At 39.3% G+C, this 18,187-nt stretch overlaps 1 protein-coding gene across 2 annotated transcripts in view; it reads right to left on the bottom strand.

Annotated features, from left to right (window-relative positions):
• Positions 1-18,187, bottom strand: part of LOC143020631 (serine/threonine-protein kinase RIO3) — a 130,169-nt gene that overhangs the window by 1,286 nt on the left and 110,696 nt on the right. Inside the window, exons 10-13 of one of the 2 annotated variants that reach the window (XM_076177119.1) lie at positions 17,024-17,193; positions 15,461-15,566; positions 2,980-3,123; positions 1,545-1,693 (exon numbers count right to left, since the gene is read on the bottom strand). In XM_076177119.1, the coding sequence (XP_076033234.1) occupies positions 1,649-1,693; positions 2,980-3,123; positions 15,461-15,566; positions 17,024-17,193 (465 nt within the window). In that variant the 3' untranslated portion in view covers positions 1,545-1,648. Of the gene's footprint in view, positions 1-1,544; positions 1,694-2,979; positions 3,124-15,460; positions 15,567-17,023; positions 17,194-18,187 lie in introns of those variants that run through there. The other variant, XM_076177118.1, reaches the window with a different exon arrangement.

Below are 18,187 nucleotides of genomic sequence, written 5' to 3'. Positions count from 1 at the left end.
TTTTTTTAACAATCTCCTCATCTATGTAGTCGAAGGCCACTTTCATTGACCTTAATAAGTTATAAGTCTCTCCAAATAATTTACTGACATGTTTATCAGGTGTAAAGTCACTTGAGATGATTACTCCCAGGTCCCTTTCTGAATTGACTTTTCTGACTTCTTTGTTTCCAATTTTGTACTGTCCTGATACTCTATTTTTACTTTTTCCAAATTCCATTATGATACATTTTTTAATGTTGAAATTCATCTCACTTTTCCAACTCCATTCCCATATTTTGTCTAGGTCTTCTTGTAGTGATATGCAATCTTCTTCTGTTCTTACTCTCTTGAGTAATTTGGCATCGTCAGCAAAGAAGTTCATATAACAGTTTACTCCCTCATCCATATCATTTATATATATGGCAAACATTAAATGAGCCAGTACAGAGCCTTGTGGGATGCCACTTTTCACATCTTCCCGGTTCGAATTTTTGTCTCTAAGTACCACTTTCATTTTTCTCCCAGTTAAGAAATCCTTCATTCATTCCAGAAGTTTACCTTGTATTCCTCCTATTATTTCAAATTTTCTTATTAATTTTTTGTGGTACTTTGTCGAATGCCTTCTGCAAATCCAAAAAGATGCAATCTGTCCAGCCATCTCTTTCTTGTATTATCACAATTAATCTCGAGTAAAAGCAGATTAGGTTTGTGGTGCTTGATCTTCCACTTCTAAACCCAAATTGTTTGGGGTTTATTATTTTACTTTCTTCCAAGTGTTTGGTCCATTTGTTTCTGATGACCTTTTCACATATTTTTGTTACTGTGCTTGTAAGGGATACCGGTCTGAAGTTTGTAGGATCTTCCCTATTTCTTCCTTTATATATTGGTACTACGTTTGCATCTTTCCAATCTTGCGGCACCTTTCCCTCTTTGAGTGAGAAGTCAATTATCTTGTATAGTTTATCTGTCAGTTCATCTATACACTCTGTCTTGAGTGGTGATGTGTTATAATTTGTTAGAGCCAATCTTGCAATGGTGGATCTGAGCTGTACATTTGTGAGAGCATGTAAAATACATGAAAAGAATGTTCCAGCACTGAGACACGTTGTAGCTAATGCAGATGAATGAAATATTTCAGTGCTAAGAACCACTTTTTTATCTTATCTTAATTTTTCACTGCTGCAAAATTAGTGTTGGTTTTAAATATCCCACCAATGTGAACCAGAAAGCCAACAAAATTATAGGATTCAGAAAATAAAACATGTTATAAAAGTGTATTGGCTGTCCTATCAACCACCCCATTCCATGTATGATTATGTTTGGCTTTCTTTGTCTATTGTCATAACTCCCTTTCTAAACATATCTACAACATTAGCTCTCCATTATAATTATTACTTAGTATCTCAAACCTCCCTATTGCTCAATATATTGGCTTATCTACCACTCGGTTTGAGATCTCCAACACTACCATATTTATCTATTTATATATCAAAGGTTTCTTCGCCTATGTATGGGAGGTAGCCAGTCAAGGCACATACCCACACCTAACCATACCACTTCCATCCGCTGCCAATTGTTTCCCTCTCATCTTAGCTCCTCAATGATGAAGGGTCAGCCCTGTCTCCTCCCCACTGCCCAAGTCATAGCAATGCAGCAAGACACAGCACATTCACAGAAGGGCCACTTTATTTACATGGCAACCCTCCCTGCTCATCTGGAAAACAGAGAAGACGAGGAGAAATCTCTTTGTGCCGTGTCAAAATATCATCTATACCACAAATACTCTCCACTCATCCTTATCATTTGCCTTCTCTGTTCCCTGCTCAACAGACATTCCCCTGTTGCTCAAAGCCCCTTTCACCCCATTTCATCCTCAGTTGTTCCCTCACATTCACTCTATGCACCTCTGCTTTCCACACTCTTTTTCCTAACCTTTTTTCACCCATTCTTTTCATGTGCCTATACCATCCCAATAATCTTTCATCAGCCCCCTCTTCCACCTCCCTTTCCATCCCTGCTCTCCTCACCTCATTTCTTGCTCTATCCCAAAATTCTATATATTCATTTAAGTCAATCCAAAAAGCCTCACTTTCCTCTTTACTTTTCTCACTACCAGGCTCATATGCATTCAAAATCACCCACATCTTGCTCCCAATTTCTCCTCTGCCATATTATCCTCAAAGGTGCCCCAAATGCAACCATCACACAGAGAACACAGACCATCTCATACTACAATGCCTTACACTTACAATACCTAGACAACACAAATTATCTTCCCGAGTGACTTGTGGACCAGCCCAGGACCTGCTGCTGATTACCTGAAAGCCCTAGGTCTTCTGGAAGAGAGACCAGGAGGAACAGATCAAATTATTTTCCTCAAAGATACTTTTCTCCATTCCACCATGCATTTTCCTATCTTATCACTTACAGGCTAGTCCATTCCTTCCCTCCCTCACCCATTCATCACTCCCAATGTTTTTCCCACCACATTCCCAAACTCAAACTCACCCTCCCTTTAGCTTAGTACCACCTAACACTAACACATCTATCTTCCTTCTTAAAAATCACCAATCTCCTTTCACTCCCATCTCTACCACAATCATGTACATCTAATGGCCCAATTTCTAGGGTTCCGGTTGGAGTGTCTTCCTCCCAGACCCTCTTATGCTTTGAATTTTTGTAGGAGGAACAAACAGAATCCCTAGTCCCCACACTCCATCCCATTTAGTTGCTGTTTACAATACACACTTACAACAGTGCCAAAATTCTTTTCCAACCCAGGGGCATTCTGAAAAGGCAGTCACACAAGTGGTAAAGGGCAGGTTCAAGGGAACAGCATAAAGACGGGCAACTGTAGTACCAAAGTATTATTCCTTTAACAGTCCCTAAAATACTGGCAGCATGTTACTATGCATTCAATACCCTAGTATAGAGTATTGAATGTAATACCTCTTACAAATATGAAAGCCAAAACCAATACAACTAAATTTTGGACAATACCTCTTCATCTCCATCATCACTGATTTCTTCGACAATATCAATCTTGTTATCAAACTGTGTTTCATTCCACATGAGTTCAAACTGATCTGACACATTTTTCATGCCCTCCTTCCATAGCTCTTGGTGGGTTTCATACTGCTCTATCTGCAAAAATAATTTTATGAAATTATTTATACATCATAAAAACATGTAATATATATATACTACGACTGTCCCTCCGTTATGCTGTCCCCCAACCCCTTGTTGCTGTCCTGTACCACTTCTCTGAGTATTATTTTTCTGTGGTGGGGGAATTCCCTGTGGCAGGGGAAAAGAATACTGCCACCAAGATTTCCACTTGGATCGTAAGAGGCGAGAAGAAAGGGACGGTTATTGGGACTAGGCATCTATGGTATTACGGTAATATTTTATAGGAGGTAATGTTGACTTGACTAATTTTATGTTCATAAGTTATACCGATACAATATGCGGTAACTGCTGGTGTTTGCTATACAACACAATACAGGTAGTTCTCGATATATGCGACTTCGATATATGCGAATTCGCGTATATGCGATTCAAGAATTTGCACCACTTTTCGATATGTGGGGGGATATATTCGAAGATATGCGATTTGACCTAAAAAAAAAAAAAAAAAAAAAAAAAAAATAGTCGCGGCCGATTATTTTTTTCAAAATACCTATTATATATTTGAAGTTGGTGCGCATAAAGCCGTGTGGTAACACTGGCTGCATCAGCTAGGTAGAGCTGGCATCACTGCGGCGTTATCACAACAACAACACCGGCAGCTGTACAGACGGCATCGTCTTAGGCATCCTTCCTGTTTCATAGGCCAAACCATTGTCTTTCTGCAGGTAATTAAGCTTTTTTGATACACAAATTAGTTATTTTTTTCACAAACAAATTAATTTTTGATACTTATTACTGCCCCAATTAATTTCGTCAATTTTCACTCTCTGCAAGAATTATCGTTTATTCTCTGCACTGGATAAACTCTAAGCAGTAAGCCTGCCTGTGTATCTCCAGAGCACATCAACAATCAGTTTAAGCATAGCAAGCAGTCTGAAATGTGAATTGTAAACAGACTGATTTTTCAAACAGCTGAAGAAAATACGCTTGGCGAAATAAGTGATGTTTACGGTAGCGTCTTTTCCCGAGGTTAATACTTACATGTCAGAGAGTGTTAATGTTGCAGAATATCATGCTCGCTTTGCTCACTCACTCTGTTCTATAACCTGCAGTATGTAAGCCCTTTGCCAAAATAAAATATGAAAAAAAAAAAAAAAAAAAAAAAAAAAAATCACGAGTTGAGAACGTATCCCCTTTTTTCCCATAGGTTCAATAGTTCGATATATGCGAATTCGTTATATGCGGGGGGGTCCACAGAACGGAACCCCCGCATATAACGAGAACTACCTGTACAAAAATGTATCATATTATTATAGCTTTAGTTCATTTACTGGTAGACCTAGGTAAGTTTATTATAGCTTTATTTCATTTACCGGTAGACCTAGGTAAGTTTTGGGCCACTGGTAGCCCACCATATGTTTGGGGTCGACCTATATGGTAGGTATAGGCCTAAGTCAGAATTTTTAGCTAAAAATCTTGAGGTCGACTTATATACCAGGTCAACTTGTACGCCACAATTTACGGTAGTTAACTTTGATACCATTATCTTCCTGATTTATTTCTGTACCCAAATAATGGAAACATTTATATTCTTCTGCACTGATGAGGAATTGTTCCTCTAGTCTATCAATTATTCTTTTCTCAAAACATTTTGTCCCACTCCATAAGTCATCCACATGGGTACAGACTGCCTTGTAGCTGTCCATTCTGATGCCAATAAAACAAAGCAGGTTTCAATCCACACAATGACATGCCCAATGTGATAAGTTCCCTTTTTACTCTCTCATACCATGATCTTGCTGCATCATTTAGCCCATATACGGTCTTTTTCAGTTTCCATAGTGAACTTTTGTTAAATTCAACTGGAGGCCATAGATATACTTCTCGGGTAATAGGTCCTTGTAGAAATGCCCATTTTACATCCAGAGAATGACACTCCCAATTCATTCCGGCTATGATACTCAAGGCTAATCTCAACGCTTCTTTGGAACATGTTGGGGAATCAACAGGCACATCATTTATATCTTCCTCAAAACCACGTGCCACCAATTGTGCCTTTATTACTGTTGAGCCCTCTTTTACTTTTTGGGTGATCACCCACCTTGTTGTTGTGGCTTTTTGATCATGGTATTCCACTTCTTCAAATACATTATTGTCTCTCCAGTTAGCAATTTCCTTTCTTTTTGCTTCTAAACACTCATCTCCATAAGATGTAACCATCACCTCCTCTTCGTCATTTACCACTCTCCAGTCGCGTAAATCTGTATCCAAGTCCATCCATCCCTCTGTGTTGTCAGACTCATTCCTTACATTGAAGCAGGATTTGTATTTACCTGTTGCCTTTCCTGCTCTAACTAATATTGTGCTATTTACTTTGTCACAGTTTTCTACCAGATATCCCTCTAGGCTGTCTCCCTTTTTTGGTATTTTTCTTTTTATATGGATGTCAACAGACACAGCATCATCTTCATCCTTAGTATTCTCTTCCTCTTCACTTTCTGTGTCCTCCATGATTACTCTTGCTTCTCTATTTTCATCGGTGTTTTCTTTAGGATTATCCTCAGGGGTATTGTCCTTTTCTTCATATGTATTGTGTTGGTGTATACTAGGTTCAGGGGCTGTTTGTAATCTACAAATGTGTGCTCGTATATATTCTCCTTCTTGCTTCACCAACACCTGCTTCCCATCTTTACCGATAACTATTCCAGGGCCTCTCCATGTATCTTATTTCTTTTATAGAACACCTCATCTCCATTCTGCAGATCCTCCAGTTTGTCACATCTCATGTTGTGTAGCAATACCCTCCGAATCCTTTCATTTGATTCACTCTTGATGAATGCTTCCCTTGCTACCCTCATCACATTTAAGTTATTTGTGACACTGCTTCAGACCCAGGGCAGTGGACAAGGTGCAGGGATGACCCGTCATCCAGGAGGTGCTAAGATGAGAGGGAGGGTGAAGGGGTGTGGAGAGTATTCAGGGATGGAATGGGTGGGAATGATCTTGTGCCTTTTCCTTTTTGGCTATCTCTCTTGTAAGGGGTAAAAAGCCTTGGTATATGTATGTCTTTTAATGTGCGTGGATGTGGTACAGATGAGAGTAAAAGGGAAGAGATAGGTAGTATGTTTGTGAGAAGAAAGTTGGATGTGTTGGTTTGAGTGAAACTAAGTTGAAAGGGAAGGGTGAGTGTAAGTTTGGGAGTGTAAGTGGGAGGTTATCAGGAGTGAAGAGAGGGCGAGGGAGGGAAGGGGTGGCTATTCTAGTAAGTGAGGAGATAGGTAAAGGGGTAGTGGAGTGGAAGGAGGTTTCCTCAAGGATAATGTGGATGAAGGTGAAACTGGGAAAGGAGATGTGGGTCTTTGTAAGTGCATATGGGCCGGGCAGTGAGAAGAGCATGGAAGAAAGGGAGGCCTTTTGGATAGATTTAAATGAGTGCATAGAGGGTTTAGGAAGAAATGTCAATGTAATAGTACTGGGAGACCTTAATGCTAGGGTGGGAAATGGTCCAATCGATGGAGAGGTTGGGAAGTGTGGAGTTCCAGGAAAGAATCGTAGTGGAGAGTTGATGGTGGAAATGTGTCTAGAGAGAGAGTTGATGATAGCAAATACAGTGTTTCGGAAGAAAGTCAAGCATAAGTACACATGGGAGAGGGTGGTGGAGGGAAGGGTGGTAGATAGAGCGCTAATGGATTATGTAGTGGTAAATAGGATTATGATAGGAAGAGTTAAGGATGTACATGTGCTAAGGGGAGAGGGTGGGGGAATATCAGATCATTTTTTGGTGGAAGGTAAGCTGAGAGTGGAGGATAGATGGAGAAGGAGGAAAGGGACAAAAGGTAGGGAGGTTCTTAGAGTGAACTCCTTGAATGAAAAGGAAAAGGAGAAGGAGTACGAAAAGAAGCTGAAGGAGGAGTGGGAGGGAGTAAAGGATAGAGCAGAGATGGGTGTGGAGGAGGAATGGGGATGGTTCAAGGAGGGAGTCTTAAAGTGTGCAAGGATGGTGTGTGGAACAAGAAGGACAGGGGGAAATAGAAGAAAGGGTAGTGAATGGTGGGATGAGGAAACAAAGAAGGTTGTAGAAGAGAAGAAGCGAGCATTCACAGATTGGTTACAAAAGAGGACAGGGGAGTCATATGAGACGTACAAAGAAAAGAAAAGAGAAGTAAAGCAAAAGGTAAAGGAGGCAAAGAGGAGAGCAGATGTGAAATGGGGTAAGAGTATGACAGAAAATTTTGAAAGTAATAAAAAGATGTTTTGGAAAGAAATTAAGAGAGGAAGAGGAGGCGAATCAAGTAGGGAAGAAAAGGTAAAAGGTACAGATGGAGAGTTGATAATGGAAGAGATGGCAGTGAGGGGAAGATGGGCAGAATATTTTAGGGAGTTGCTGAATGTGAAGGAGGATAGGGAAGGAAAGATAGCTGCAGTGGGAAATGCGAAGAAAATGAGAGTGATGAGTGAGGAGAATGGAGGAGAAATAAGGATGGATGAGGTGAAGGCAGTTGTAAAGATAATGAAAGCAGGTAAGGCACCTGGTCTGGATGGATGTCATGCAGAATGTCTGAAAAAGGGAGGTTCAGTGATGGTGGACTGGTTGGTGAGGTTATTTAATGTTTGCTGGAGAGAGGGTAGAGTACTGGAGGACTGGAGTAGTGCCTGTATAGTTCCTCTTTACAAGGGAAAAGGGGACAAGTGTGAATGTAGTAGTTTCAGAGGGATTAGCCTGTTGAGTGTAGTAGGGAAGGCTTATGGGAGGATCTTAATTGAGAGGATTAGGAGAGGAACAGAAGGAGTAATTGGTGAGGAACAGTGTGGATTTAGGACGGGTAGAGGTTGTGTAGATCAGATCTTTGTGGTAAGACAGATATGTGAGAAAGCTATAGGAGAGGGGAAGGATGTTTTTTGGGCTTTTATGGATCTGGAAAAGGCTTATGATAGGGTAGACAGAAAGGCACTGTGGGAGGTTATGCAGATTTATGGGATAGGAGGAAAGCTTTTGGGAGATGTTAAGAGTTTTTATGAGAGTAGTAGAGCATGTGTTAGGATTGGAAATGGAGAGAGTGAGTGGTTTGAAGTAAAGGTGGGACTTCGTCAAGGATGCGTTATGTCGCCCTGGCTGTTCAACTTATACATGGATGGGGTGGTGCGAGAGGTGAATGCTAGGGTAGTGAGTCAGGGATTGGAGATGGTTAAAGAAAATGGAGAAAAGTGGGAGGTGATCCAGCTGTTGTTTGCGGACGACACTGCGCTTGTGGCAGGGTCAGAGGAGGGATTGAGGAAGCTGGTGGCAGAGTTTGGGAGAGTATGTGATAGAAGAAAGCTAAAGATAAATGTGGGTAAAAGTAAGGTGATGAGATGTACAAGGGGTGAAAGTGGCAGTAGACTGGAAGTGAACATTAAGGGAGAGCGACTGGAGGAAGTGGATAGTTTTAGATACTTGGGTGCAAGTGTAGCAGGAAAAGGTGGAGTGAAGGTGGAGGTAGAATGTAGATTGAGAGAAGCGAGTAAATGCCTTGGTGGTTTAAAGAGTGTAATGAGGAATAGACAATTGGGAATGGATGCGAAGAGGAGACTGTATGAAGGAGTGATTGTGCCAACAGCACTGTATGGGGCAGAAACGTGGAACATAAGAGAAGAAGAGAGAAGGAGTTTGAATGTGTTTGAGATGAGGTGTCTGAGAAGTATGGTGGGGGTTACTAGGCTGGATAGAGTGAGAAATGAGGAGGTGAGGAGGAGAACAGGGGTGAAAAAGGATTTGGGAGATAGGGTTGATGAAAGAATATTAGGATGGTTTGGACACATGGAAAGAATGAGTGAAGAAAGACTAGTAAAAGAGGTATGGAAGGCAGATGTGGAGGGAGTGAACATGAGGGGACGTCCTAGGATGAGGTGGATGGATGGGGTGAAGGGGGCTTTGGGGAAGAGGGGAATGTCTGTTGAGGAAGGAAGGGAGAGGACGAAAGACAGAGGTGAGTGGAGAATGGTTGTATATGGATGATGTTGTGACTGCATGAGGAGGAATGGGTGGGGGGGTGGGGGGTGGGGTAGTATGTGTGAGTAAATTTTGACGCAGCCCGAAGGGATTTCTCCCCGTCCTCGCCTTATATGCAAAGGGGCACGGAGGGGGGGGTCGCCGATTAAATGAAGCGGCCTTGCTGTGGATGTACTGTGTCTTGCGACACTGCTTCTGACCCAGGGCGGTGGGCAGGGTGCAGGGATGACCCATCATCCAGGAGGTGCTCAGATGAGAGGAAGGGCGGGAGGGGTGTGGAGTGTATTTAGGGATGAAATGGGTGGGAGTGTTTTTATGCCTTTCCCTTTTTGGCTACCTCCCTTGGAAGGGGGAAAAAGCCTTGGTATATGTATGTATGTATGTACTTCCGAAGTAGTCTTACCTTCCAAGGCAGGCATCCGATTTTCAAAAACATTTGGAATACTTGGATTAAACCATACACCAGTTCACATTTGGTGAAAATCCATGGTTATTCTGTAAAGCATTTCTCATTTGAAACTGCCCATGCCAACGCTGTGGACACATCACATTCAGAATCTGAAATTATCTTAGCTACATTATCTCCAAGTACATATCCCATTGCTCCAGGGACTTTTTGATGCTGTGCACATCACTTTCACATTGTAATTCTCTCCCATACTTTGAAAATCTTCATTATTAAATTCCCGGCCATTATCAGTCAAATTCTTGTGAGACGCACCGAATCTGCTAATCCATTGTGTTATTACCTCCTTTATAATGATCTCAGATCTCTTGCTAGCAATGACTGATGCCACATAGTATCTTGTTGCTAAATCCACCATCACCAGAAAATATACCTTTCCCCAGGTTTTCAGATCCATTCCAACTGCTTCATTAAACTTTCTACCAACAGAAAGATTTACTACTGGGTGTGCCGGGGTTTTCTTATATTTCTTACAAATTTCACACTTGTCACTGACTTTCTGTATCTCTTGCTTCCATGCTTCATCCTGCATGCCAGCCTCTTCAATCAACCTTATCAATTTATCAGCAGTGGGATGTGCAAATTGTCTGTGTAGCTTAAGCACCTTCTTGGGTATCTCATCTGCTTGCCCTGTAAATAGCACTAATTCTATAGCCTTTCTATTTGGTGCCCTCACAATCTGGAAAACAATGTCCAGTTGAAGTTATTCCCAGCTTACTTTCCCGACCGAACATTTGCATTGTATCAGTTTTAAAGTTCAAGATCATTCCTCCATGTTTCATTGCTGATCTACTCATAAGTAGTGGTATACGGCAATCTACCACTTCAGTACAGATCATGACCTTTTTTCCGTGTATATAACATGGAATAAGAACACTACCATCACCAAATCGAAACATAATGTTAGATGTCTTGTTATACTTTCATTATCATGTGGAGTTAATGTCTCAACGTATGAATGTAGCCAGTCTTCTTCACAAACTACCGTTTCACATCTTGAATCTTAAAAAATAGCACCCAAAGACTCCATTAGCAATTTCTCCTGTCTGTCATCACTATCATCAGCTAATAATGTTAATTGTACTTCTTTATAATCATTTTCACCCTCATCTATTGCTTCCATTACATCACTGCTAAGACAAGGCCTTTCTTCCTTTTCAGTGCAGTCTCTAATCCAATGATCTGTTCAGCCACATTGAAAGCATTTTGATGAACCACCACCTTGTCCTCTAAGCCATTTTCCACGACTACTGATCCACCTGCTTCCATACCTTGGCCTAAATTCTTGGGGACGATTGTCAAGTCGGTTTTCACTAGCTTGCAACACATGTTCACTTTTAACAGGTTCACACTTTACAACTCCACTCGAAATATTTCCACTCAAACTGTGAGCCATAATACCATCACCAAACATCCTTTGCAACGTATTTCTCATTTCACTAAAAGTAACTGTTACTGTTGTGGACATTGCCAATTGAAATTGAATATCAGAAAGATCACAACTTAGTAGTCGAAATGCTAGAATTTGGTCAGGCAATTCCATTTCATACTCCCTTAATTTGAAAAGTCTTCTGTCAAACTCCACCAAGTACTTAGGAATACTCATTTCAATTGGGTGCTTAAACATCTCAAACTCTGAATAAGCGATAAAAGCTTGTCTGTTTTTATCCAATAAAAACACTTTATCCAATTTATTCATTAGTTCCTTCATTCCATCTTTACTGGCTAATTAACCTATTTCAATTTCACTACTCACCTCTCTGGCTTTGCCAGTCAATGTCAAATGCACAGCAAGAGCTTGCTTTTCTTCAGCAATGGTAGTTAACCTCTGTCAAATAATAATATCCTTCTTCCACCATTCATAATATTTTTTGTCTACTAATTTAGGTGGATCGTTTATTACCGATGACGCCATTATCACAAGTTTGCCGGCAACTATGCTTTGCTACCAGTGTTAATTACACTTACTGGAAATCTGCTCAATTACCGCTTCGTAAATACACATATACCTTAGCTTGCTTCTTCATATACTTCTGCCTGGCCAGGTCTTGTATTTTTCTTGTAATTCATTGTATTGTCCCAAGTTCACACTCTCTTTCTGCTTCCAATCCTCGCTCATTCATAACTCCCTCTTTTCCGTTTTCAGTGTTGCCAATTCGCTTATTCGCCGATTCGAAACCACTTTGCTTCGCGTCATCAACATTTGTATGTCTCAATATGTTTTTGACTCCAATATCTATTTTCATTTCATTACCCTATTTCCTCCATAATACAGTACAGTCGAACCTCGAAAGCCTGGACCCCGAATGCCCGGACCCTCGTATGACCGGTCGAGATGAACAAAGGGCGGACTTTTCAAGCAAAGTTCCCTATTTGTCCGGTAGGTGGCAGTTATGGCCGTACACGTGTACTCAAACCCGGCCCAGTGAAGCCGCCACCAGGGCTGCCGTTTTGTAGAATTTTGTACCAAAACGTAGTAAAATAGCGGCATGTGGCAACTGCACAAGGACATGAGGAATTTTTTTCTACATAGCTGATTGTTAAAAACATTAAAAAAACTTTTGTTTAAAAATCATAGAACTAGTTATCAAAGAATAAATGGTACATCAAAATATGACTTTTATTGGTAATTGTGTTACTCATAAAATATTATACCCCAAAAGATATGTTTTTACGGTGTAGAAAAAATTCTACGCTAAAGTTTCAGCTTTCTTTTAGCACCAGGGTTGCCGTTTCGTAGAATTTTGTACCAAAACATAGTAAAATAGCGGCATGTGGCAACTGCACAAGGACATGAGGAATTTTTTTTCTACATATCAGCTGGCTGGTAAAAACATTCAAAAACTCAAACTTTTGTTTAAAAATCATAGAACTAGTTATTAAAAAATAAATGGTACATCAAAATATGAATTTTATTGGTAATTGTGTTACTTATAAAATATCATACCCCAAAAGATACGTTTTTACGGTGTACAAAAAAATTCCACGCTAAAGTTTCAGCTTTATTTTAGCGATGATAATATAAAAGAATAATTTTTATATCTTACTGAATATGTTAGGGCATGGGGGCCTTATATACATTCAAGAATGAAAAAACAAAACAAAACTAGAACCAACATTTTGTAAAAGTTTGACAAGTATATCTTGCTATGAAAGTCAGCACACTCCCGAGAAAAATGTATGCCCCGGTATGGCAACACTCCCATTCTACACGGCAGTGTAGAAAACGCGGCAACCCTGGCCGCCACCACTGTCCCGCGTGCATACCTTCCGATATTTACAGTGAACGTAATAAAAAATACAGTACAGTACACTGTGTGTACAGTACATTTACATGCCTGTATTACAGTTATTATTACAGAATTATTAGTATTATAGTATTATTATTACAGTGTTAGAGTATTATTCTTGTGTTTCTATGCCATATCATACATTACCTATACATATACAGCTACGAAAATCTACGGATATTAGGGTGACATTTTCGATGACCGGACCGCCCTTCCCCCCAATTAGTCCGGGCTTTCGAGGTTCGACTGTACATATCACAAATATGCATATATTTATTTATAATCTTAACCTCTTCATTCCGGGGCACATCGCACTTCTGGCGGCATTAGCTGCCCCACGTGCGATGTTGTGTCATAATAATTGCATTATAAAAAATAAAGTCAGTGCTCAATCGTTTGTTCTCTTTCACCCATGTATTTTTATAACCATAGAAAATTGATGAAGCCAGTTTAGAGAGAATGGAAATTACGTAGGTACGACTATATTAAATATAATCAAGATGGCGACGTCGGCATCATCGAGTACCCACTTGCTCCTCATGCCGCCTACATAGGCGACACCGTATGGAAGTGGTTAACAGACATGTCACCAAACATGTAAACAAAATAGTTGGAGAAACTTACAATTTAATAAGATCAATGAAACTGGCCTTTGACTACATGGACGAGGAAATGGTAAAGAGGATACTAGTTACACTGATAAGACCAAAATTAGAATATGCATCACTATCAACACCCAGTACAATAAAAGACAAAGAAATTAGAAAAATTCAAAGAGCATTGACAAAGATGGCACCAACATTTTGCAAGTTGATATACGAACAAAGAATGGACAAACTAAATTTAACTCTGGAGCAAAGAAGAGAAAGAGGTGATTTAATGACCATCTACAGAGTTATGAAAGGGATGGAAATCCTTGAAAGGGATGATCTACTTAAATGGGACAGAAGAAATGCAAGAGGACACAAGAAGAAACCTAAGAAGGGCAGTTACAGAAGAGATTTGAAAAAGAACAGCTTTCCACACAAAGTAATAGATACATGAAATAAGTTGAAGGAGAAAACTGTGAGTGCTAAAACTATACATGATTTTAAGAAAGAACTGGATGCAGAAAGATACAAATGTGGATCACTATAAGCATAGCTCTTCTCCCACAAAATACAACTAGGTAAATACACCCACATGCAAACGAAAGTCTAGAATGTCTGGAACAGATACCTAGAATGAGCTCTGGAGTACAGCGCTTTTTCACTAAGTTTGTGGAAACACCCAGTCTGGTACTGTTTGGGAAAAGGAGAGCTTAGCTTAACGAGTGCCCAAAATTAATTGGAGTAAATTCACTGAGAGGGAGAAAAATGAGAGTGGTGTTCAGAGAGAAAAACTCTACCTGGGAAGAAATGATTGGTGGAGTCCCACAGGGTTCAGTACTGGCTCCAATCATGTTTGCTATATATGTAAATGACATGGATGAAGGTGTAGAATGTTATATGAACTTCTTTGAAGATGATGCAAAACTACTACAGAAAGTGCTGAAAAAGATTGTGAATCACTACAGAGAGACCTGGACAAGGTCTGGGAGTGGAGTCAAAAGTGGAAAGTGAAATTCAACATTAAGAAATGTAGTATAATGGAATTTGGAAAAAGTTAAAAAAGAATATCAGGACAATATAAAATTAGTGAAAAGGAAGTAAAAAAAAATTAGTTCTGAAAAGGATCTAGGAGTAATTATCACCAAAGACATGTACCCAGACAAGCAGATAAACAAAATAGTCAGAGAAACTTACAATTTACTAAGATCAATAAAGGTGGCCTTTAATTATTTGGATGAGGTAATGGTAATAAAAATAATAGTCACACTGATAAGACTAAGATTGGAGTATGCTGCAACACTATGGACACCCAGTACAAAAAAATAATATGAAGAGGATAGAAAGACCCTAAATATCACTGACAAAGATGGCCCCAACACTTTCAAAATTGACATATGAACAAAGATTGTCTAAACTAGAACTACCAACCCTGGAACAAAGAAGAGAAAGAGGTCATCTATCGGCCATTTACAGAATCATGAAAGGCATGGAAGTCCTTGACAGAGCTGAATTATTAAAGTGTGATAAAAGATAAATAAGGAAACATGAAACGCAACTCAAAAAAGATTGTTATAGAAGATTTAAAAAAAAAAAAAAAAAAAAAAATCCACATAAGAGTGGTTGATGTCTGGAACAAATCAGACAAAACAATAGTGTGTGCAAGCACCATACAAGAATTTAAAGACAAACTAGATGTGAAATACAGACTGGTGACTATGAGCATAGCTACCCTTCCCATATAATACAACTAGGTAAACTTGGTAAATAAATAAATAGAAAATACATTAAAGGGCATTTGAGAAGTATAGACTTGTAGAATAAGTTGGGTGAAAATATAACCCAAGCTAAAATTATAAAATAATTCAAGGCAAGGTTTGACATATGGCAGAAAAGAGATGGGACCCCATGAGCATAACTCCAACTTCATTCAGTTATGTAAAGTTAGGTAAATACATGAGAACAAGGCAGAATTCTTGTCACACATGTAACATTATATAACAATTGTCCATCTACTAACCATTGTGAGGGCATCATCCTCATTACCAGGTAACACAATCCCTGTAATTGATTCAAAAAGATTCAGGGGAGATGGCAAGTCAGGAACTCCTTTACTTTTGAAGAACCTGAAAAAAAAAAAAAATAATAATAATAATAATAATAATAATAATAATAATAATAAAAAAAAAAAAAAAAAAAAAAAAAATTCTATCATACTCTTACCACATTTCACATCTGCTCTCCTCTTTGCCTCTTTTATTTTATGCTTTACTTCTCTTCTCTTTTCTTTGTACTTCCCATATGATTCTCTCCTCTTATTTTGTAATCATCTCTCCTCTTATTTTGTAACCAATCTGTGATGCTTGTTTCTTCTCTTCTACAACCTACTTTCCTTCATCATCCCACCACTCATCTCACCTGCTTTGGATGTTCTATGTCTTCCTGCATTGCTTCTGAACCAGGCAGTGGGTAGGAGACAGGGATGACCCTTCATCCATGAGGAGCTAAGATGAGAGGGAAATAACAGATGGTGGATGGGAGTGGGTGCGTGCTTTGGCTGTCCACCTCCCTTATATGAAGGAAGAGGCCCTTGGTACATTGATAGTTTTTCTGGTCTCCCTCTTGGGCACCACTACACACTTCCAACTATCCTCTCAACCACACCTTACCCCATGTATATTTCTGCTCATCTCTCTTCTTTAAACACTAGTTTCTACCATCATTCCCCTTTTAATACACATATCCATCTCTCTACAATGGTTCCTCCTGGCCACTCTATCCTTTCCTACTACTCTACCTATTGGCTCATTTTCTACTCTTGTATTAAAACTCCCAAACACCACTGTTTCCATTTATCCTAAAATTCTCTACACACTTGTTGAAATCAATCCATAATGCTTTCCTCTCCTTTTCACTTTTCTCGCTAATAGGGCCATATGCTGTCACAAAAGCTCACCTCCATCCTAATTCCACCATTGTCCACATAATCTTTTACAATTTCTCTCCACTCGATGCACTTAGTTCATAACTGAACAACAGTGCAATTCCTTCTCTCCATCACCCATCACTTTTTATACCTTTCCTACAATACTTCTCAAATCCCAACTCACCTTTCCCTTTCAGTTTCATTTTACTTAATGTTAACACTTCCACCTTTCTTCTCACAAACATGTTACCCATCTCTTTCCTTTTATTTCATGCATACCACATCCACACATATTTAACAACCCAATTACTGCTGTTCCAGCTGGAGTCTTCCCAGACCATCTTGTGCCTGAACTTTTTTCACAGAAAATACAGTCAGGGATCTCTGTTCCCCTCATTGTCCAATTTAGTTACCTTCTACAACATGCATGAGAACATGACAGCATTCTTCTCCCCATCCCTACCACAGGGGGATCAGAGAAAGAATAGGTTATACAAGCAGCAGAGTAGGTTCGAGGGGAAAGTAGAAGAAATTTTACTCTAAATACAGAAGAATGTGCGATTCTGGTCTGTAAGGGTACCCCAGTATTACAAAACTGAATAATAACAAGTAGAAATGTTCAAATATAACTCTAGTAATTACAGGCGTAAAACTTACCTAATGACATTTAAGCAATCTCTGAAGAGGAACTGTAGGCCACAGGGATGGGTTGGTTCCACTCCTTGTGCAAGATCAATAATCCAACACTTCCCATCATGCCACAAAATATTATACTCGCTTAGGTCAGCATGGATGAGGCGGCACTTATGGAACATCGTTATCATTGCCTGGAGAATGAGTGAAGCATATGATTAGATGGCTAAATAAATTTAATTCATCTTAAAACATTTTTATTAGGGTTAAATTTTTTTTATATAAAAGCAATAACTGTTGTCTTAAGTTTCACAGAATGAAAGCCTATGAGTACAACAACAGAATAGTTGGCAATTGTCCTCCCCCCCCCCCCCAAATAGATATCACTTCGAGGAAATTCTGGACTATCTTTTCTATCAGTGGGAATCTGTTTCTATGTCATTGGGTTGTAGCAGTATAAGAAGGGGAAAAGTAACTGGTTGTCAGGTCTCCTCATGTCAAAAGATGGAAGTTTAGTCAAAGCTGATGAAGAGATCTTAGGCCCTTTCAGAAAACAGTGTACCTCCAGATGGAGTTGAGGATCTTCACAGGTTTTGAAAATAAACAGCAGGGAGATTATTCTCTATAATATCCATCTTGTAGAACCACCTGTTAGTCTCACAAGTTTTAAACATTCCAAAATATTTTGGTTAAAACTTGACCTTTTAATATGAAGGTTCTTAACCATTTTGAGTCAAGATAAATGTTTGTCCTTTATTTGTCAAAATGACCTAAGACCTTATAAATTCTAAAGTATGAAAATTATATTCTAACATGTACCAAAAGGCTTTTTTCCCTTTATAAAAAAAGTGACACACCAAGGTATTCACACACCCCTAACCCATTCAACACCTATTTATTTTCCCTATTTATCTTAGTTCCTTGTGGACAAAGGGACATCCCTACACAATATTACAAATGCTGATAAGGCCAAAAATGGAATATGCAGTGCTGAACAAAGAAGAGAATGAGAGGACCTAATAACCATCTACAGAATTATGAAAGGTAAAGAACGCCTTGATAGAGAGGACTTATCAAAGTAGGACAGGAAAAACAAGAGGACATGCAATGAAACTCAAAAGGATAACTACAGAAGAGACCTGAAAAAGAACAGCTTCCCACACAGAGTGATAGATATATGGAACAAAC

Source organism: Oratosquilla oratoria, chromosome 40 (assembly GCF_046742065.1).
Source record: "Oratosquilla oratoria isolate Oo_2021 chromosome 40, ASM4674206v1, whole genome shotgun sequence".
Taxonomy (NCBI): Eukaryota; Metazoa; Arthropoda; class Malacostraca; order Stomatopoda; family Squillidae; genus Oratosquilla; species Oratosquilla oratoria.
This window is presented reverse-complemented; position numbering and strand designations above follow the sequence as displayed.